This window comes from Anomaloglossus baeobatrachus, chromosome 2 (assembly GCF_048569485.1).
Source record: "Anomaloglossus baeobatrachus isolate aAnoBae1 chromosome 2, aAnoBae1.hap1, whole genome shotgun sequence".
NCBI lineage: Eukaryota > Metazoa > Chordata > Amphibia > Anura > Aromobatidae > Anomaloglossus > Anomaloglossus baeobatrachus.
The window spans coordinates 289,443,338-289,465,793 of NC_134354.1; the positions used below are offsets into that span (position 1 = coordinate 289,443,338).

The window sequence follows — 22,456 nt, forward strand, 5'->3', positions numbered from 1 at the left end:
CCCCAACTGCCACCACAGGCATCCTCTCCAGCATCGTACACTCCCCCCAACTGCCACCGCAGGCATCCTCTCCAGCATCGTACACTCCCCCCCCCCAACTGCCACCGCAGGCATCCTCTCCAGCATCGTACACTCCCCCCAACTGCCACCGCAGGCATCCTCTCCAGCATCGTACACTCCCCCCAACTGCCACCGCAGGCATCCTCTCCAGCATCGTACACTCCCCCCAACTGCCACCGCAGGCATCCTCTCCAGCATCGTACACTCCCCCCAACTGCCACCGCAGGCATCCTCTCCAGCATCGTACACTCCCCCCCCCAACTGCCACCGCAGGCATCCTCTCCAGCATCGTACACTTCCCCCCAACTGCCACCACAAGCATCCCCTCCGACACCGTATGCCCCCTCCCTTCCAGCATCGTCCTTCCCCCCCAAATGCCACCACAGGCATACCTTCCAGCATTGTACACCCCCACAGTGTCCACGACAGACATCGCCCCGCTATTCTACACCCCCTAAATCCTGCCAGCATTGTACCCCCGAAAATCACACATGCAAACCCCCAGCGTCGTACACTACTATAAATCCCACAGCAGGTATCATTTTTCCCCCTCCCCAATCTCATGAAAGGCATCGTACACCCTCCTCAGCCCACCAGCAACTGTACATGTACACCCCCAAAATCCCACCATAAAACCATACATACTCTAAAGACACCAGCTTTCCCCCCCTATTCACCTGCAGTCTCAGTGAGGTAAAGGAACAAGCACAAAAAATGGAGATGAGGCTTCCCAGCTCTACACCATCAAACTCTGCGCGCACCGCGCTGCAGTGAAGACACGCCCACAGCGCGTGTCGGAAGTGACGTCATACCCGGAAGCGTCCCATACATTCTAGCGTCTACCGTTGGTTGTCATAGGCAAAATGACGTCTTTGGGAAACATGGCGACCCAAGGAAGCGAGAGGCCTTTGGTAGGGATGCCGCATGGCAGACGGCGCAGCACCACGTACCCTCGATGCCCATGGGGGAGCTGGAGGACTACGCTCTCAGCCTGTCCCTGGCACTCCACCGGCATCTCAACAAGCTGTTGTAGCCTGCAGCCATGTGACTCCGAGGGCTTCCGGCGAGCTGTGCAGCTGCTGACCGAGGGCTGCGCACCGGGGGAGCGTGAGCCCTGGCATCGGGACGGAGGTGAGTGCTAGGGCATCGGGGAGGAGGTGAGTGCCTAGGGGCATCGGGGAGGAGGTGAGTGCTAGGGGCATCGGGAGGAGGGAGTGCTAGGGGACGGGGAGGAGGTGCAGTGCTAGCGGGGTGAGTGCTAGGGATCGGGAGGAGGTGAGTGCTAGGGCATCGGGAGGTGGAGAGGAGGTGAGTGCTAGGGCATCGGGGAGGAGGTGAGTGCTAGGGGCATCGGGGAGGAGGTGAGTGCTAGGGGCATCGGGGAGGAGGTGAGTGCTAGGGCGTCTGGGAGGAGGTGTGTGCTAGGGCATCGGGGAGGAGGTGAGTGCTAGGGGCATCGGGGAGGAGGTGAGTGCTAGGGGCATCGGGAGGAGGTGAGTGCTAGGGGCATCGGGGAGGAGGTGAGTGCTAGGGGCATCGGGGAGGAGGTGAGTGCTAGGGGCATCGGGGAGGAGGTGAGTGCTAGGGGCATCGGGGAGGAGGTGAGTGCTAGGGGCATCGGGAGGAGGTGAGTGCTAGGGGCATCGGGGAGGAGGTGAGTGCTAGGGGCATCGGGGAGGAGGTGAGTGCTAGGGGCATCGGGGAGGAGGTGAGTGCTAGGGGCATCGGGGAGGAGGTGAGTGCTAGGGGCATCGGGAGGAGGTGAGTGCTAGGGGCATCGGGGAGGAGGTGAGTGCTAGGGGCATCGGGGAGGAGGTGAGTGCTAGGGGCATCGGGGAGGAGGTGAGTGCTAGGGGCATCGGGAGGAGGTGAGTGCTAGGGGCATCTGGGAGGAGGTGAGTGCTAGGGGCATCGGGGAGGAGGTGAGTGCTAGGGGCATCGGGGAGGAGGTGAGTGCTAGGGGCATCGGGGAGGAGGTGAGTGCTAGGGGCGTCTGAGAGGAGGTGAGTGCTAGGGGCATCGGGGAGGAGGTGAGTGCTAGGGGCATCGGGGAGGAGGTGAGTGCTAGGGGCATCGGGGAGGAGGTGAGTGCTAGGGGCATCGGGGAGGAGGTGAGTGCTAGGGGCATCGGAGGAGGAGGTGAGTGCTAGGGGCATCGGGGAGGAGGTGAGTGCTAGGGGCATCGGAGAGGAGGTGAGTGCTAGGGGCATCGGAGAGGAGGTGAGTGCTAGGGGCATCGGGGAGGAGGTGAGTGCTAGGGGCATCGGAGAGGAGGTGAGTGCTAGGGGCATCGGAGAGGAGGTGAGTGCTAGGGCATCGGAGAGGAGGTGAGTGCTAGGGGCATCGGAGAGGAGGTGAGTGCTAGGGGCATCGGAGAGGAGGTGAGTGCTAGGGGCATCGGAGAGGAGGTGAGTGCTAGGGGCATCGGAGAGGAGGTGAGTGCTAGGGGCATCGGAGAGGAGGTGAGTGCTAGGGGCATCGGAGAGGAGGTGAGTGCTAGGGGCATCGGAGAGGAGGTGAGTGCTAGGGGCATCGGAGAGGAGGTGAGTGCTAGGGGCATCGGAGAGGAGGTGAGTGCTAGGGGCATCGGAGAGGAGGTGAGTGCTAGGGGCATCGGAGAGGAGGTGAGTGCTAGGGGCATCGGAGAGGAGGTGAGTGCTAGGGGCATCGGAGAGGAGGTGAGTGCTAGGGGCATCGGAGAGGAGGTGAGTGCTAGGGGCATCGGAGAGGAGGTGAGTGCTAGGGGCATCGGAGAGGAGGTGAGTGCTAGGGGCATCGGAGAGGAGGTGAGTGCTAGGGGCATCGGAGAGGAGGTGAGTGCTAGGGGCATCGGAGAGGAGGTGAGTGCTAGGGGCATCGGAGAGGAGGTGAGTGCTAGGGGCATCGGAGAGGAGGTGAGTGCTAGGGGCATCGGAGAGGAGGTGAGTGCTAGGGGCATCGGAGAGGAGGTGAGTGCTAGGGGCATCGGAGAGGAGGTGAGTGCTAGGGGCATCGGAGAGGAGGTGAGTGCTAGGGGCATCGGAGAGGAGGTGAGTGCTAGGGGCATCGGAGAGGAGGTGAGTGCTAGGGGCATCGGAGAGGAGGTGAGTGCTAGGGGCATCGGAGAGGAGGTGAGTGCTAGGGGCATCGGAGAGGAGGTGAGTGCTAGGGGCATCGGAGAGGAGGTGAGTGCTAGGGGCATCGGAGGAGGAGGTGAGTGCTAGGGGCATCGGGGAGGAGGTGAGTGCTAGGGGCATCGGAGAGGAGGTGAGTGCTAGGGGCATCGGGAGAGGAGGTGAGTGCTAGGGGCATCGGAGAGGAGGTGAGTGCTAGGGGCATCGGAGAGGAGGTGAGTGCTAGGGGCATCGGAGAGGAGGTGAGTGCTAGGGGCATCGGAGAGGAGGTGAGTGCTAGGGGCATCGGGAGAGGAGGTGAGTGCTAGGGGCATCGGAGAGGAGGTGAGTGCTAGGGGCATCGGAGAGGAGGTGAGTGCTAGGGGCATCGGAGAGGAGGTGAGTGCTAGGGCATCGGAGGAGGTGGCTAGGGGCATCGGAGAGGAGGTGAGTGCTAGGGCATCGGAGGAGGAGGTGAGTGCTAGGGCATCGGAGAGGAGGTGAGTGCTAGGGGCATCGGAGAGGAGGTGAGTGCTAGGGGCATCGGAGGGAGGTGAGTGAGGGGCATCGGAGAGGAGGTGAGTGCTAGGGGCATCGGAGAGGAGGTGAGTGCTAGGGGCATCGGAGAGGAGGTGAGTGCTAGGGGCATCGGAGGAGGAGGGTGAGTGCTAGGGGCATCGGGAGGAGGTGAGTGAGGGGCATCGGGAGGAGGTGAGTGCTAGGGGGCATCGGAGAGAGGAGGCTAGGGCAGTCGAGAGGAGGTGAGTGCTAGGGGCATCGGAGGAGGTGAGTGCTAGGGCATCGGAGAGGAGGTGAGTGCTAGGGGCATCGGAGGAGGTGAGTGTAGGGGGGGAGGAGGTGAGTGCTAGGGGCATCGGAGAGGAGGTGAGTGCTAGGGGCATCGGAGAGGAGGTGAGTGCTAGGGGGCATCGGAGAGGAGGTGAGTGCTAGGGGCATCGGAGAGGAGGTGAGTGCTAGGGCATCGGAGAGGTGAGTGCTAGGGGCATCGGAGAGGAGGTGAGTGCTAGGGGCATCGGAGAGGAGGTGAGTGCTAGGGGCATCGGAGAGGAGGTGAGTGCTAGGGGCATCGGAGAGGAGGTGAGTGCTAGGGGCATCGGAGAGGAGGTGAGTGCTAGGGGCGGAGAGGAGGCGGAGGGATGTGAGTGCTAGGGGCATCGGAGAGGAGGTGAGTGCTAGGGGCATCGGAGAGGAGGTGAGTGCTAGGGGCATCGGAGAGGAGGTGAGTGCTAGGGGCATCGGAGAGGAGGTGAGTGCTAGGGCATCGGAGAGGAGGTGAGTGCTAGGGCATCGAGAGGAGGTGAGTGCTAGGGGCATCGGAGAGGAGGTGAGTGCTAGGGGAGGTGAGGCTAGGGCATCGGAGGAGTGCTAGGGGCGTCTGGAGGAGGTGAGTGCTAGGGGCATCGGGAGGAGGTGAGTGCTAGGGGGCGTCTGAGAGGAGGTGAGTGCTAGGGGCATCGGAGGAGGTGAGTGCTAGGGGCATCGGAGGAGGTGAGTGCTAGGGCATCGGAGAGGGAGTGCTAGGGGCATCGGGAGGAGGTGAGCTAGGGCTCGGAGGAGGTGAGGCTAGGGGCATCGGGGAGGAGGTGAGTGCTAGGGGCATCGGGGAGGAGGTGAGTGCTAGGGGCATCGGGAGGAGGTGAGTGCTAGGGGCATCGGGGAGGAGGTGAGTGCTAGGGCATCGGGGAGGAGGTGAGTGCTAGGGGCATCGGGGAGGAGGTGAGTGCTAGGGGCATCGGAGAGGAGGTGAGTGCTAGGGGCATCGGGGAGGAGGTGAGTGCTAGGGCATCGGGAGAGGAGGTGAGTGCTAGGGGCATCGGAGAGGAGGTGAGTGCTAGGGGCATCGGGAGGAGGTGAGTGCTAGGGGCATCGGGGGAGGAGGGTGAGTGCTAGGGGCATCGGAGAGGAGGTGAGTGCTAGGGCATCGGAGAGGAGGTGAGTGCTAGGGGCATCGGAGAGGAGGTGAGTGCTAGGGCATCGGAGAGGAGGGTGAGTGCTAGGGGCATCGGAGAGGAGGTGAGTGCTAGGCATCGGAGAGGAGGTGAGTGCTAGGGGCATCGGAGGGAGGAGGTGAGTGCTAGGGGCATCGAGGAGTGGTGAGTAGGCTCGGGAGGGATGATCTGGGGACGTGAGAGGTGAGTGCTAGGGGCATCGGAGAGAGGTGAGTGCTAGGGGCATAGGAGGTGCTAGGGGCATCGGGGGGTGAGTGAGGGGCATCGGGGGGAGGAGGTGAGTGCTAGGGGCATCGGGGAGGAGGTGAGTGCTAGGGCATCGGGGAGGAGGTGAGTGCTAGGGGCATCGGGGAGGAGGTGAGTGCTAGGGGCATCGGGGAGGAGGTGAGTGCTAGGGCATCGGGGAGGAGGTGAGTGCTAGGGGCATCGGGGAGGAGGTGAGTGCTAGGGGCATCGGGAGGAGGTGAGTGCTAGGGGCATCGGGGAGGAGGTGAGTGCTAGGGGCATCGGGGAGGAGGTGAGTGCTAGGGCATCGGGGAGGAGGTGAGTGCTAGGGGCATCGGGGAGGAGGTGAGTGCTAGGGGCATCGGGAGGAGGTGAGTGCTAGGGGCATCGGGGAGGAGGTGAGTGCTAGGGGCATCGGGGAGGAGGTGAGTGCTAGGGGCATCGGGGAGGAGGTGAGTGCTAGGGGCATCGGGGAGGAGGTGAGTGCTAGGGGCATCGGGGAGGAGGTGAGTGCTAGGGGCATCGGGAGGAGGTGAGTGCTAGGGGCATCGGGGAGGAGGTGAGTGCTAGGGGCATCTCGGGGAGGAGGTGAGTGCTAGGGGCATCGGGGAGGAGGTGAGTGCTAGGGATCGGGGAGGAGGTGAGTGCTAGGGGCATCGGGAGAGGTGAGTGCTAGGGGCATGGGAGGAGGTGAGTGCTAGGGGCATCGGGGAGGAGGTGAGTGCTAGGGGCATCGGAGAGGAGGTGAGTGCTAGGGGCATCGGAGAGGAGGTGAGTGCTAGGGGCATCGGAGAGGAGGTGAGTGCTAGGGGCATCGGAGAGGAGGTGAGTGCTAGGGGCATCGGAGAGGAGGTGAGTGCTAGGGGCATCGGAGAGGAGGTGAGTGCTAGGGGCATCGGGGGTGCTAGGGCATCGGGGAGGAGGTGAGTGCTAGGGGCATCGGAGAGGAGGTGAGTGCTAGGGGCATCGGAGAGGAGGTGAGTGCTAGGGGCATCGGAGAGGAGGTGAGTGCTAGGGGCATCGGAGAGGAGGTGAGTGCTAGGGGCATCGGAGAGGAGGTGAGTGCTAGGGGCATCGGAGAGGAGGTGAGTGCTAGGGGCATCGGAGAGGAGGTGAGTGCTAGGGGCATCGGAGAGAAGGTGAGTGCTAGGGGCATCGGGGGTGCTAGGGGCATCGGGGAGGAGGTGAGTGCTAGGGGCATCGGGGAGGAGGTGAGTGCTAGGGGCATCGGAGAGGAGGTGAGTGCTAGGGGCATCGGGGAGGAGGTGAGTGCTAGGGGCATCGGGGAGGAGGTGAGTGCTAGGGGCATCGGGGAGGAGGTGAGTGCTAGGGGCATCGGGGAGGAGGTGAGTGCTAGGGGCATCGGGGAGGAGGTGAGTGCTAGGGCATCGGGGAGGAGGTGAGTGCTAGGGGCATCGGGGAGGAGGTGAGTGCTAGGGGCATCGGGGAGGAGGTGAGTGCTAGGGGCATCGGGGAGGAGGTGAGTGCTAGGGGCATCGGGGAGGAGGTGAGTGCTAGGGGCATCGGGGAGGAGGTGAGTGCTAGGGGCATCGGGGAGGAGGTGAGTGCTAGGGGCATCGGGGAGGAGGTGAGTGCTAGGGGCATCGGGGAGGAGGTGAGTGCTAGGGGCATCGGGGAGGAGGTGAGTGCTAGGGGCATCGGGGAGGAGGTGAGTGCTAGGGGCATCGGGGAGGAGGTGAGTGCTAGGGGCATCGGGGAGGAGGTGAGTGCTAGGGGCATCGGGGAGGAGGTGAGTGCTAGGGGCATCGGGGAGGAGGTGAGTGCTAGGGGCATCGGGGAGGAGGTGAGTGCTAGGGGCATCGGGGAGGAGGTGAGTGCTAGGGGCATCGGGGAGGAGGTGAGTGCTAGGGGAGGAGGTGGGTGCCCGGGCATCGGGGAGGAGGTGAGTGCTAGGGGCATCGGGGAGGAGGTGAGTGCTAGGGGCATCGGGGAGGAGGTGAGTGCTAGGGGCATCGGGGAGGAGGTGAGTGCTAGGGGCATCGGGGAGGAGGTGAGTGCTAGGGGCATCGGGGAGGAGGTGAGTGCTAGGGGCATCGGGGAGGAGGTGGGTGCCCGGGCATCGGGGAGGAGGTGGGTGCCCGGGCATCGGGGAGGAGGTGGGTGCCCGGGCATCGGGGAGGAGGTGAGTGTTTGGCCTGGGAAGGAGGTGAGTGCTTAATCGTTGAGGAGGAGGTGAGTGCTCAGGAATCGGGAGTAGGTGGGTGCCCGGGCATCGGGGACGAGATGAGTGTTTGGGCCTGGGAAGGAGGTGAGTGCTTGGGCATCAGGGTGGAGGTGAGTGTCCAGGGAGGAGTTGAGTGCTTGGTTGTCGAGGAGGAGGTAAGTGCTTGGGCGTCGGGGAGGTGGAGTGAGCTCAACCCACTACTGTTATATGTGAATAATGGCTGAATGACACAGCCATCGTCTGCTGGAAAAACAGGGAAAACAGTACCTACTCGGGGCACTTCTTGTCGGTTCTGAATGCCACCTCTGGCCATGGGTGCTTGCGGCTCATTGTTGTGTGTAAGAACAAAAAGGACCTAGCGTCACCTTCACGGGTGCTCAGGAAAAAATTTTTTGTAGAGTTAAAGTAGCCCTGGCACACCGTTTATTTCCCAATAGTAATAACGAAGAAAAATGAAAATCTCTTTTGTATTTTTATTGAAGAAGATGATACAGATGCAGAAAGTCCGCCTATGACAACGTTTCGGCCTTCATTTCGGCCTTCATCTGGTCGGACAGACTGACTATTTGTGGATGGATTTGTAAAATCCTAGGATAATCGCGGAGTCCCGTCAATATTTCAGATTATACTCTGTGATACAGAAGTAATACTTCGCTCTATGCGAGCGTCTGACCAATCCGTACATGTGTGGCCGGATGTATACACAAACTTTAGACAGGGCTGCTGTGTGGCAGATGGCTATCCAAGGAAATATAAGTATCAAAGAACTTGGTTTTAGTTCTTAGTTCATTTCTACATAGTAGAGACGAAGGGTAGTGGTGCCACAAGTTACATATTGCATGAGATCCGGGGTACTATGTCTTAGACTTAGTTCATATGCACAAGGCAGAAAGGCCCACCTCACCGGACGCACAGGGCACGCAAGCGGTCTTCACACACACTGATTTCCTTACCTGCCTCACCGCTGTATCCCCAAGCCCCATTGGCAACTAAACAAACCGGATTTCTGAGGCATAGAGCTCCTGTTCCCAGGCACCTGTGGACTCCAATCATTCACTCTTTCTGCCTTGTGCATATGAACTAAGTCTTAGACATAGTACCCCGGATCTCATGCAATATGTAACTTGTGGCACCGCTGCCCTTCGTCTCTACTATGTAGAAATGAACTAAGAACTAAAACCAAGTTCTTTGATACTTATATTTCCTTGGATAGCCATCTGCCACACAGCAGCCCTGTCTAAAGTTTGTGTATACATCCGGCCACACATGTACGGATTGGTCAGACGCTCGCATAGAGCGAAGTATTACTTCTGTATCACAGAATAGGTCTATAAGTATAATCTGAAATATTGACGGGACTCCGCGATTATCCTAGGATTTTACAAATCCATCCACAAATAGTCAGTCTGTCCGACCAGATGAAGGCCGAAATGAAGGCCGAAACGTTGTCATAGGCGGACTTTCTGCATCTGTATCATCTTCTTCAATAAAAATACAAAAGAGATTTTCATTTTTCTTCGTTATTACTATTGGGAAATAAACGGTGTGCCAGGGCTACTTTAACTCTACATTGTTGTGTGTAGACCGCAAAGGCCGATGGTCTGATCCCAAAGAAGAGCTACTATAGCTCAATATGCTGAAGAACTGAAAAAGGGCTCCTTCCCGTTCAATCAAATTTCTCCACTGGCTGCAGTTTGCTTTTGAAGCACAAACAGTGCTGTACTCTCCTTCCCTGGGTCCACAGGTTTATGTCTGGCATTGGCTGTGGCTCTGATGTCAGCAGCCAGTCAGTGAGCACAGCGACACAGGGCCATTCCATCCAAAAAACTGATCTCCAGGGTTAGATCTAGGTCTATAAGCTCGCGAGGTAAGAAGTCAGTTTGACACGACTCTCCCTCAAGAGGTTTTGAGTAGTCGCCATGTGACCCCTCATTTGCAATTTGCACACTTGCGTTCACGTGCCGACTAGCTGCTCATGCTAATTCAATGTTCAGTGGAAAATTACAGCTCCTGCTTCATTGTGATAAACAGAAAGAAAAGCTAGATGTCACATTACAGTAGCTACTACAATCGCATGCGTGGCCATATTTTGACTCCTGACACCAGCAAACAGAGCTAAAGCCTGACAGTGAGTATTTTACACGCTTTTAGGATTGGACATGCTACAATGATTATTGTTCTAATTAAAGGGCTTTTTCTAGGCTTGTGGTGAAAGTCTTCAGTGACTCTAGATGACTGCAGACTTCTGAATTCTCGCAGCTCGCATACTACACACTTTCTACAGCACCGTCAGCAAGTGTAGACTGTTATGTGAGCACAAGTGTGAAATTTCCATACTTTAGCAATATTCCGAAATACTGGCCTCACTCAGCTCACTTGTATTGAGCGAGGACACTCGTGTCTAGTCGTCACGTGACCGCATGTATGTAAATCTGATACTTGTAGGTTAATGACCTCCCGCTTTCACCTCGGCACCAAAAACTCTTAGTCGCTTGCAGTGCGAGTGCTGTGAGATTCTGAAGTCTATAATGTAGCATCATGTGTTATTAAAACATAACCTTTAATATATAGTCTAACATAGACAAACTAGACATAAAGTGATCCTCTACCCATTAAAACCGAAATTGGTCCAGAAACCTGACACAAAAGAAATATGTATCAGGCTAATCTCAAATAAGGGAATTATTGTATTCCCCTCAAGGACCTAAGAAGGAGAAAGGTGGGGTTACGTATACGCATGTGTGTGTACCATATATCAATTTACCAATCCTGGGTGGACATAAACGCTATCAAAGATTTATCTGTATGATTCCTCGCCGTACGTGCACAGATTAATGTTATCATAGCGTATGCACGACTAGAATGACAACAGTGTTGTCCTATAGATAACCATGGGGTACTACCAATCAATATTAAGTCAATACAATCTAGGAACACACATATGCAATAACTCACTCATAAATGTTCATAGTCACCCACATATGAAGCTAATACACTTGTTTATACTGTAATATAGCCCACACCCATGGGACACTATCCTAAGATGTTCTATGAATTGATATCGAGTAACCTCAAACAATAATGAGATACAATCACACATATGCAAACATGTATTTACTTGATGATATTCCCATATGGTGTATGTGACATCCGTCACCTAAATTTTTAACTGGTGACCTAACTAATATTAAATTATAATGTAACCCACATTCAAAGAACTATCAAACCAACCTGTGTAGAAGTATTTAAAGCCATGGGGCACCAATATGTACCCTAGGAATGATCCAAGTCGGGTATCCCATACCTACTACAGGTTGTACATATTCAGAGTGTGGATTTTAAGGTTATTATAATAGTAACCCTACACCATTACTAACAATTCCAAATTTGTACACAAACACACATTGTGTCAAATATCAGATCACACATATGCACATATATGCCCACTCAAAAGTGGAATGATCTCACCACAATCCTCGTGTTTTCCAAAGGAAAACCCACACTTCTGCGATCTATGGTCCAAACATGTTCAGGCTGTGAAGGGGGTCCGGTCGCTCTCCCTGTATGGGACTATGCTGACCCTTTTTTCCCACAAGATCCCGCCCTTACAAGGGCAGTCCACACAATCACCTGGATGTAATGGGACGTAGTTTTGCAGGAGCTCCTTGGAAAATAGGACAGACCGGTAAGGGCTCCTTCAGACGACCGTTCCATTTGTCCTGGTCAGTTCCTGTTTTTTTGCGGACCTACTGACAAGACCATCGTTTCAATGTCTTTTGTGTAGGATCGGATGTTACACAGAAGCACTTCTGTGTGCCATCAGTTCCTACAGAAAACACATCGGATGCCGTATGTTTGGTTCTGTTATTATGGAACATGTCCTATTCTGTTCTGTAATTGCGGACAGTGACACAATACAAGTCAAAGGGTCCACAAAATTCCTGGAAGCCAAACGGAAGCACTTCCGTGTGGCCTCCGTCGAATGCCCCTGCAGTCTGTGTCCTGCTTCCGTGCCAGCCTGGCTGCTGTTCGCTCTGCAGCGTGTCAGCATCTGCTTGCACAGCAGTGTGCGAGCAGCCAACGAGATGGCAAGCGCTGCCGTCAAGAAGGTAGCGAAGTTCATTACCTGCTGTGCAGAAGTCCGCTGCACTCCTGACGTCAGCGTTTGTCACTGACTTCCATGTTTTCACCTTAAGTCTCGCGGGCGGCCCGAGACTGTGACTAGCGGTGACGTCACGTGCAGCTCGCGATACTTCGCTTGCGAACGCAGCAGACAATGGAAGTCAGTGGCAAGCGCTGACGTCAGGAGTGCAGCGGACTTCATTACCGCAGGTAATGTACCTAGCCAACCTCATAAAGTCGGCACTCGTCATGCTCTGCGGTGACCTAGCCTGACAATGATTTTCACTCAGGTCACTGCACTGCTCTCTCAGCCAATGGGGAACATTCTGTTCTTCATTGACTGGGACAATGAGTATGGATCATTATGAAAACGCCTCATTGGATTACGCCGGACCCGGGCTTGATCTTTCTTTCCAATATATTGGTGAAAGAGGGAATATTTTGAGGAGTGTCTTTTCAAATAAAAATTTGTTGGCTTTTTTTTTTTTTAAATTTCTTTTTATTGCTAACTGGGTTAGTTATGTCGGATATCTGATAGATGCCGTGACATCTCTAACCTCCGGGCTTGATTCCAGGTGACATTACACAGCTGGTATCGACCACATATACAGTTAGGTCCAGAAATATTTGGACAGTGACACAATTTTCGCGAGTTGGGCTCTGCATGCCACCACATTGGATTTGAAATGAAACCTCTACAACAGAATTCAAGTGCAGATTGTAACGTTTAATTTGAAGGTTTGAACAAAAATATCTGATAGAAATTGTAGGAATTGTACACATTTCTTTACAAACACTCCACATTTTAGGAGGTCAAAAGTAATTGGACAAATAAACCAAACCCAAACAAAATATTTCTATTTTCAATATTTTGTTGCGAATCCTTTGGAGGCAATCACTGCCTTAAGTCTGGAACCCATGGACATCACCAAACGCTGGGTTTCCTCCTTCTTAATGCTTTGCCAGGCCTTTACAGCTGCAGCCTTCAGGTCTTGCTTGTTTGTGGGTCTTTCCATCTTAAGTCTGGATTTGAGCAAGTGAAATGCATGCTCAATTGGGTTAAGATCTGATGATTGACTTGGCCATTGCAGAATGTACCACTTTTTTGCACTCATGAACTCCTGGGTAGCTTTGGCTGTATGCTTGGGGTCATTGTCCATCTGTACTATGAAGCGCCGTCCGATCAACTTTGCGGCATTTGGCTGAATCTGGGCTGAAAGTATATCCCGGTACACTTCAGAATTCATCCGGCTACTCTTGTCTGCTGTTATGTCATCAATAAACACAAGTGACCCAGTGCCATTGAAAGCCATGCATGCCCATGCCATCACGTTGCCTCCACCATGTTTTACAGAGGATGGGGTGTTCCTTGGATCATGTGCCGTTCCCTTTCTTCTCCAAACTTTTTTCTTCCCATCATTCTGGTACAGGTTGATCTTTGTCTCATCTGTCCATAGAATACTTTTCCAGAACTGAGCTGGCTTCATGAGGTGTTTTTCAGCAAATTTAACTCTGGCCTGTCTATTTTTGGAATTGATGAATGGTTTGCATCTAGATGTGAACCCTTTGTATTTACTTTCATGGAGTCTTCTCTTTACTGTTGACTTAGAGACAGATACACCTCCTTCACTGAGAGTGTTCTGGACTTCAGTTGATGTTGTGAACGGGTTCTTCTTCAGCAAAGAAAGTATGCGGCAATCATCCACCACTGTTGTCATCCGTGGACGCCCAGGCCTTTTTGAGTTCCCAAGCTCACCAGTCAATTCCTTTTTTCTCAGAATGTACCCGACTGTTGATTTTGCTACTCCAAGCATGTCTGCTATCTCTCTGATGGATTTTTTCTTTTTTTTCAGCCTCAGGATGTTCTGCTTCACCTCAATTGAGAGTTCCTTAGACCACATGTTGTCTAGTCACAGCAACAGCTTCCAAATGCAAAACCACACACCTGTAATCAACCCCAGACCTTTTAACTACTTCATTGATTACAGGTTAACGAGGGAGACTCCTTCAGAGTTAATTGCAGCCCTTAGAGTCCCTTGTCCAATTACTTTTGGTCCCTTGAAAAAGAGGAGGCTATGCATTACAGAGCTATGATTCCTAAACCCTTTCTCCGATTTGGATGTGAAAACTCTCATATTGCAGCTGGGAGTGTGCACTTTCAGCCCATATTATATATATAATTGTATTTCTGAACATGTTTTTGTAAACAGCTAAAATAACAAAACTTGTGTCACTGTCCAAATATTTCTGGACCTGACTGTAGTTTGCCACCGCACCAAGGTAACGGGATGAATGAGCTGGGTCCAAGCACCAGGATTGGTGCATCAAATGGATGTGCCACTTCTGGGGCGGCTGCGGTCTGCTATTTTTAGGCTGGACAGCGTCCAATAACCGTGGACCTCACTAGTCTTAAAATATCAGGCCACAGCTATCTGCTTTACCTTGGCTGGTGATCCAATTGGGGGGGGGGGGGAACCCCACTTTTTTTTTTTTTGTTTGTTTTAAATTATTTAATTTAAAATAACAGAGTGGGGTGCCCTCTGTTTTACCAGCCAAGGTGAAGCTGCCAGCTGTGGTCTGCAGGTTGCAGCTGTCTGCTTTACACTAGCTGGCTACAAAAAGAAGGGGGGACCCAATGTGTTTTTGTTTTTAGTTTTTTTTTTTAATTTATTTGGCAAAGTACAAGGCCAAACACCCTTTAGTGCCACATGAAAGGCTCTAAAGGGTGCAAGATTACAAAATGCAGGGGAGTGGGACATTACATATGTCTTTCTCATCTATATATGACTAGTACTGACATATTGAGGTTAGCTAAGTTCATCATCTGCCGTGATGAGCTCTGCTGAATTCATGACATCAGTGTTCGTCACAGAGTTCTATGGTCCGTCTTGTTTTCACATCAAGTATAGCGGGCTGTGACTAGCGATGACGTCGCTCAGGTGATGTGCGGTCACAGCTGGAGTCCTCCACTGGTGACCGGAAATCACCTGAGTGACGTCTCTGCTGACCACGTGGCTCACTTCACTTGCGGCCTGAGTCTCACAGCAGGCAGTCATGTTCTATGGCTCTCGCTGTGATATTCAGATGTAGAAGTGTTGGAAGTGTCATGGGACCTCGTGTGGATTGCGTCGGACCTGGAGGGGTGTTTGGGGTGTTAATAAAGTGGTGAAAGAAGGTGCTTTTTTGTCTTTTATTTCAAATAAAGTATTTTTTAGGTGTTTGTGTTTATTTACTTTAACTTACAGATTAATGATGGGGGTTGCCTCATAGACGCCTGCTATCACTACTCTAAGACTTAATAGCAGCCCATAGCTGCCACTAACTCCTTATTACCCTGATTGCCACCGCACCAGGGCAGTCGGGAAGAGCCTGGTAAAGTCCCGGGACTGTTGCATCTAACAGATGCGGCAAGTCCGGGCGGCTGCTGGCTGATATTTTTAGGCTGGGGGGCTCCTGATAATGTGGGTCTCCCCAGCGTGAGAAGACCAGCCTCCAGCTTTGAGGCTTTATTTTGGCTGGGTATCAAAATTGGGGGCAACTGCAGTGTTGTGTGTGTGTGTGTGTGTGTTTTTTTTTTTTTTTTTTTTACATGATTTTTTTTATTTTACTGTACGATATAGGACCGCCCACCGGCGGCTGTGATTGGTAGCAGTCAGACATCTGTCACTCAGTGAGCCAGGGAAGCAGTGAATATGTATGAGCCTAATCAGTGGCCAGCTTGGGAAGAAAAAAGAGCTGCCGTTGGAGCAGTGTGAGTCGTCTCTGTGATCGGTTAGTATGTAGCGCTTGTTCCTACCCCTTGGCGCCGGATTCTATTCCCCATAGACTTTATATGGGGACGAGCATCTGGCCAAATACCATAGACTGTATGTAACCCTCATTCCATTTTTTTTTTTTTGCGGTCCGCAGAAAAAACGGAAGTGACACGGCTCGTATACGGAATGGAATGAATGCAGTTGTCACGGATGCATCCTTGGAGAAACAGGACCATTTTTTGCGGACTGCAAAAACGGAACGTTCGTGTGAATGTAGCCTAAGTCAGTCACATTTCAGTGAAATCAACCTGTTCAGCTGTGAACAAACACTGATTGTGAATCAATTTGTCCTCCTGTTGTGCAAATGGCACAGACAACAGGTAGAATTGATAGGCTATTAGCAAGACACCCCCTATAAAGGAGTGCTTCTGCAGATGGTGACCACAGACCATTTCTCTGTTCTCATCCTTTTTGGCTGTTATTTTGGTCACTTTTGTATTTTATTGCTCTCACCCTCAGAGGTAGCATGAAGGAGTGTCTACAACCTACAGAGGTTGCAAAGGTAGTGCAGCTTATCCAGGATGGCACATCAGTGCGAGCTGTGGCAAGAAGGTTAGCTGTGTCTGTCAGCACAGTGTCAAGAACATGGAGCAGATTCCAGGAGTTGACTGATGTGTTAATCCAGGTCTGGGAAGAGATCCCTCAGGAGAACATCCGCTGCCTCAGCGGGAGCATGCCCAGGCATTGTTGAGAGGGCATACAGGCACGTGGAGGCCACACACACTACTGAGCCTCGTTTCCTTGTCTTGAGGCATCTCCACTGAAGTTGGATCAGCCTGTAGTTTGATTTTTCTCTTTGATTTTGAGTATCACTCCAAATACAGATCTCTATGGGAAATTATTTTTTTATTTACATGTTTTATTGTCCTCAATGTAATGAATAAAGATTTGGAACTGGAATATTCCATTCACTGAGATCTAGGATGTGGTATTTTAGTGTTCACTTTATTTTTTTGTGATGTGTATTTATTGGAATACAACGTTAGAACACAAAAAACTTTAATAAATTGTAAATGTGCAATACACTGTGCAGTAAGTGGGGAAAAAAAGTTTTCAAAAAAAATGTATGTAATAACATTTGTGCAGTCTATAAATTTGTTCTGAGAAATTGTTTGGCCTCCATCAGATCGTCCTTCATAGATGACCTAATTATTTTAAGGCCAGAGAAGAACCTCTCTACACTAAGGTTGGTGCCAAAGCTGTAACCACATGGGCAACATCTCTAACATCAGGTTATAAAGCAATTGCCTCATCCAGAGTCAGTTTTAATAAACGGTTGAACTCTTCTACTTCTCTGTGAGCAAGTGCAATATTTTGCTGAAATATTGTCAGTCTGTTTGCTATGGGAGTGGAATCTTTTTCCCTGTGTCAACGCTTTGCTGCTCTATGTCATCCAAATACTTTTCAAAATTAAACTCATCTGATGAGGCTGAAGATATAGCAGCAGTAGCATTTGATTACACATGTCCTCTTGCTCTTGGCAGTCCTGTAGCCACTCATCCTAACTGCTACCACGGTCAGAGCTTCTTTTCCTTTAGTAAGCTGTTGATCATCCAGCAATATACGATGACTTGGGTCTACATGCACAACTTCCAGAAGAATTTTATTTTCTAATAGTAGCGTCTCTCTCCGTTTCATTGAAGCAGCAATGCCATCTGCTATTAAACCTCCTCTTTGGGACAAGAAAAACATCAAATTCTTCTACTTCTTTATGAAAATGCCAGGAGTTAAATCCTCAGCTTGTAGTTTTTTTTTAGTCCTGAATTGTAGAAAAAAGACCTCGCGTCACCACATAGGTGCTCAGAAGAAAGAACGTTAATAAAAGGGGGGTAACTCCGGCACACTAATCGTTTCCAGTGGGTATTTGAAGTAAATACACGAAAAAATTGATTTCAGATCCTTTTCTTTTATTAGTGCAAAAAATCGTGAAGAAAGTGCTGTACAAAATAATGTCCGCCAGGTGACGACGTTTCGGACTGAAAGGCCTTCCTCAGGTCGGACAGACTAGATTCAGCAGGTTATATGTAGGGTACATATGTACGTGATCAACCATATATATAGTCACAAAGGTCGAAGCGGCAAAAGTGCAGGATTATTCAATTGAAGATGAGTATTTGCAGCAGTTTGCTGTATATGGAGGAGACTGGTCAAACAAGCAATCAAGTAGACTATATTGTGACTAAAGACTGAAGACAGGAAAGTGGATGTCCTCAGGGTTGGTAAGGATGATCTCAATTGGTATATGTGAATCCCGCACGGTCTGGTATCACATAGGAAATGTGGGTCTCTAATGATGTATTGCTGTACCTGAGTTAGAGAGCAAAGGGGGTTTACCACATCAGCACGGAAGTATCCCAGGTAAACATATGTGTAAATAGATAGATGTAGGTCTCTGGATGGCTGTGACTTCAAGGGGTTAACCTGGGAAAGGGGTCCATAGGTTATGTTTGGCAAGAGTCCAGAGACTCTTCTACTCCTTTATGAAAATGCCTGGAGTTAAATCCTCAGCTTGTAGTTTTTTAGTCACTGTAAATGGGTGATGAAGCAATTCCTTCAATTCAGCCACCTGTGTCCATTGACCAAAAATAATATTCAGCACATACTGCATTGAATTACTGTACCTAATTTATTATATGAGTCGGTCCATTTTATTCCGACTCCACAGCCCTGACCAGAACCACCAGCTGAACAAGAATGCATTACCAGGACCACCATCAGTTAATAGTACATCAATTACAATATCAGGTCAGTCCCATATACATTTGTATCGTATGCCCCTGTAATCCCAGTAGGTCCTTAACAGTAAGCAAGAGATGCTGGAAGTGGTATTTTATGTCATCATCAGACATATCACACCTGCTCCCTTTACTGTTTCCGCACCCACCCTCCCCCTCACTCCTCATACTGTGTCCATACCCTTCCCCCTCCCCACCTCCTCATACTTTGTCCGCACCCATGCCTCCCCTTGTTCACTATACGGTTTCCTCACACACATGTACATCCCCATACTGTACATTCTCCACCCTCGGTCAACATAATGTCTGCACTAGCCATATTATTTCCTCATATATCCCCCCCGCATATATTCCCATGTGTCTGCACCAATTCCCGCCCTCCTCCATACTGTTTCCTCATATATTACCACCACCCTCCCGCCCTGTAATGTGTCCACAGCAATCCTCCCCCTCCCCCCGCTCACAGTACTGTTTTGTCATACTTTCCACCCTTAATCACTCCCTATACTGTCTGCATTTATCTCCCTCAATACTGTTTCATCATACATCGTCCACCTCACTCCCCAAACTGTGTCCACACCCATTCCAGCCACCCTCACTTTCCATACTGTCTCTTCATACATCTCCCATGCTGATAATGCACCCATCCCTACCTACTTGGTCCTCATGCTGTGTCTGTACCCTTCCCTTGCTCTCCATACTGTGTTTGTACCCATTTCCCAACTTCCCCCAGCTCCTCATACTATTTTCTTAAATTTCATCTGCTCTCTATTACAATAACTTTTCAATGTCTTCTGCTCCATTGGAGTGCTTACCACACGCCTGTGGAGCACCAAAGAGTGACGTCGGCAGCACAATCAGATGACCTGATCACGCTGCTAATGTTGCCCTGATCCAGAAGTACTTGTGGCCAGGGCTTCTTCAATTGATCTTGCGCCGGTACTTAGAGCCGGAGTTCTTTGCGTTTTCTAAGGCAGCTGACAGCCGGCTCAGAGAATGGCCAAATCCCTAATGCTAGCTGTACCCTTGCTGAGCTCAGGGATTCGCTGCCTATCTGTGAAGGTGATGTCAATGCCAGACACTGGGAATAGCGCTGACACTCAACGGTGGACCGAGAAAAGGCAAATAAAATACTGCAGCCAGTGGAGAAGTTTATAGGGAACAACCCAATTTTATGCTGGTAATAGTAGAAAAGGATCAGAACACAGTGCATAATAACTGTGACAAGTTGTAGTGCCCATGTTGTTGACCCCTGTCCACTACCAAAAAAATACACTTTGCACACGAGCATTAGAACTGGACCACGGAACAATTGAAAAGGGTGACCTTGTGATTTATTCTATTTGTTTTTGCATTTTATCAGTGGCTAGGTGCATGTGCATTATTTACCTGTAGAAGAGCTAGCACAAGAATTCACTATGAAAAAGAGGCAAGCTGGCGGTGTGGCATGTTTTGGCTAATAGTTCTCTAGGAAACCTTGGATACAACAGATGGATTTTACTTTGACACAAGCCACCTGCCTAAACATTGCTGCAAGCCAAATACATCCTATCAATGGCTTTCAGCTGGGTAGTGTTTTTTGTTTGTTTTTTTTGTTTTGTTTTTTTTAATTTGGCACATCCTCATCAAGCTTTTGTTTAAGAATAGGGTCAGTACTGTAGACCTTGACCTTGGCCGGTCTTTAGTGAAATGCCATGATTTGCCAGGAGGATCTTCACAATGTTAGGCACTTGGTCTGTGATCTAGAGGTAAGGCTTCATTCAGACATCGCCTGACTGCCCTAATGGAAGATGTGAGCAGAGAAGTCTCGGGCATGTTGGAATTCATCATGCTGTTGAGCAATCTCCTGATGGTGAACCTATGTATGGGGGATCTGACAAGCAGCTGGTGGCTGGATTAGCTCTATAAGGTTTGTGGCTTTGCTTGCTTTAGGAACTAGCTGTAAATTTATACGCTTATTGGCTTCTGGGATTTTTCCAGTTTACATTATAAGGATATGAATAGCTACACAATTAGGCAGATGTGGATAAAGTGGCCATATTGGCAGGCTACCAGACTTCCCAGAAAGGTACATCATTAAATTAATTTAATCTTAACACAGCAACTGTCTGTCAATAATTGTCTCAAGGATAAAATTGCTAGTCATTCTGTAAACCTCAGATCTAGAAGTGGTATACAGTTCCTGCAAACATAATCCAATATCTCATTGTTGTCATGTTCTATGGGTATGAGAGATGAAGTCTTCCCAATTGTGATTGTCCTGTCCTCTTATTACTCTAGGAGGTCTGTGCCTTGCTAGTTCAAGCTTGTCGCCTGGTTCAACTGAGTCAAGAACATCTTGTCAGCAAAGTGTGCCAGCTTATACATTATTTGCTCAACAGACTTCAGGTAAGAAACATATTTTAGACACATCCGGTCATCTCATTGGCTTTTCACATTTTAAAGGACGTGCTATTCTCTAGTAAAGATGTGAGAAGCCATTGAATCTCACCATGAAGTTGTTATCCTGGGAATACTGCCTAAAGGCATTCAATGCCCTCTGCTGGTAAAGATATAGCAGAAGAGATTGCGCACTCTACATGCCATGGGCAAGATCAACCACTGCATGTAGGGCTATGTGCCCACATTGCGTTCTGTCCCTGCAGGAATTTCTGCAGCGATTTGAACAGCACACGTGCGATTCAAATCGCTGCAGAAACAGTCTGTAATGAAAAGCCGATTTCATGCGCTCTGGATGCAGCCTCTCCCATAGACAGAGCGGCACCTGCATACGCCACGTGGGCATGGATTAGGCACAATCTTCATAGATTGTGCTGGGGACGCAGGACGCAGCGTAACTGCATAAAAACACGCTACGTGGGCACACAGCCTAAGAATGAGGGCTACCCACAATGTGGTCACTGGTGCCGATATCTGCCATGCAAACCATAGGCCTAACAATGGCATCGGGGTCTTCCATATATCACAGTCCAATAAGAAACTGAGGCTTGGTCAATTGCGCTGCCTGTCTGTATATGGCTACAGGCCCTGCGGTTAAAGATCACTATGAGCCGTTGCTGCATTGAAGTGTAATGCAAGTGTATGGGTCACATTGCAACCTAATGTGCAAGTCATAAGATATCCATCAGGGGCCACTTTTTTTTTTTATTTTTTTTTTTAAATACATGATTAGTTCAGTGTATTACCAATGCGATCTAAGGATCAAGTTTTCAAGTGAGACAAATGTATATTTTGGAAAAAAAACAACCTTTTTTTTCCTTTTTTATAAAAAACCCTTTCCGCTGAAGTCAGTTTTCACCTTCCTTAATACGCCAAATTTTTGAAATTTGAAAAGTGTCACTTTCTGTGGCAACAACTCTTGAATGCTTCTACGTATCCCAATTATGCTAAGATTGCTTTTCTGTAACCCCTTCTGTTTTCTTCATTGTAAATTCAGGTCAATATGATTTGCGTTTAATGAAAAACATTGAAATTGTATGAAAATTCTCAATTTTCATACTTTGAATTTGTATATTTGAATTACCTTAGAGTGGGGATGACCTTTTTCTTCGGCCCCCAGGCAGATTTCCAGGGACCGCAGTGCACGGGCGGCAGCCACGTCCTGCCGGCCCTTTAAACCCTGCACACAAAGTTTAATGCTGAACGCTGTGATTATTACACTGGAGGATTACATCCTCACTCTGGCCTGTGCCAGCGTGTGGATGTACTTTGTGGGCAGGGTAGGCTCGCAATGCACTCACTTCTAACGGAAGTGGAACGGCTGCCGCAGCGTCCCTCAGGGCTGTCCTTGCTGCCCAGGGCTCTCTGTGCCCCCCAGCCTCCACCAGGGCTCTCTGTGCCCCCCAGCCTCCACCAGGGCTCTCTGTGCCCCCCAGCCTCCACCAGGGCTCTCTGTGCCCCCCAGCCTCCACCAGGGCTCTCTGTGCCCCCCAGCCTCCACCAGGGCTCTCTGTGCCCCCCAGCCTCCACCAGGGCTCTCTGTGCCCCCCAGCCTCCACCAGGGCTCTCTGTGCCCCCCAGCCTCCACCAGGGCTCTCTGTGCCCCCCAGCCTCCACCAGGGCTCTCTGTGCCCCCCAGCCTCCACCAGGGCTCTCTGTGCCCCCCAGCCTCCACCAGGGCTCTCTGTGCCCCCCAGCCTCCACCAGGGCTTTCTGTGCCCCCCAGCCTCCACCAGGGCTCTCTGTGCCCCCCAGCCTCCACCAGGGCTCTCTGTGCCCCCCAGCCTCCACCAGGGCTCTCTGTGCCCCCCAG

The 22,456-nt window shown here is 51.1% G+C and overlaps 1 protein-coding gene and 1 long non-coding RNA gene across 2 annotated transcripts in view; one reads left to right on the top strand and one right to left on the bottom strand.

Annotated features, from left to right (window-relative positions):
• The window catches only part of LOC142291370 (uncharacterized), a 24,531-nt gene extending 23,717 nt beyond the window's left edge, over window positions 1–814 (bottom strand). Inside the window, exon 1 of the long non-coding RNA XR_012750470.1 lies at window positions 738–814. This is a non-coding gene — a long non-coding RNA (uncharacterized LOC142291370). The remainder of the gene's footprint in view (window positions 1–737) is intronic.
• Window positions 1–22,456, top strand: part of HEATR6 (HEAT repeat containing 6) — a 140,370-nt gene that overhangs the window by 3,065 nt on the left and 114,849 nt on the right. Inside the window, exons 2-3 of the mRNA XM_075335842.1 lie at window positions 1,173–1,191; window positions 20,485–20,592. Of these exons, the coding sequence (XP_075191957.1) occupies window positions 1,173–1,191; window positions 20,485–20,592 (127 nt within the window). The remainder of the gene's footprint in view (window positions 1–1,172; window positions 1,192–20,484; window positions 20,593–22,456) is intronic.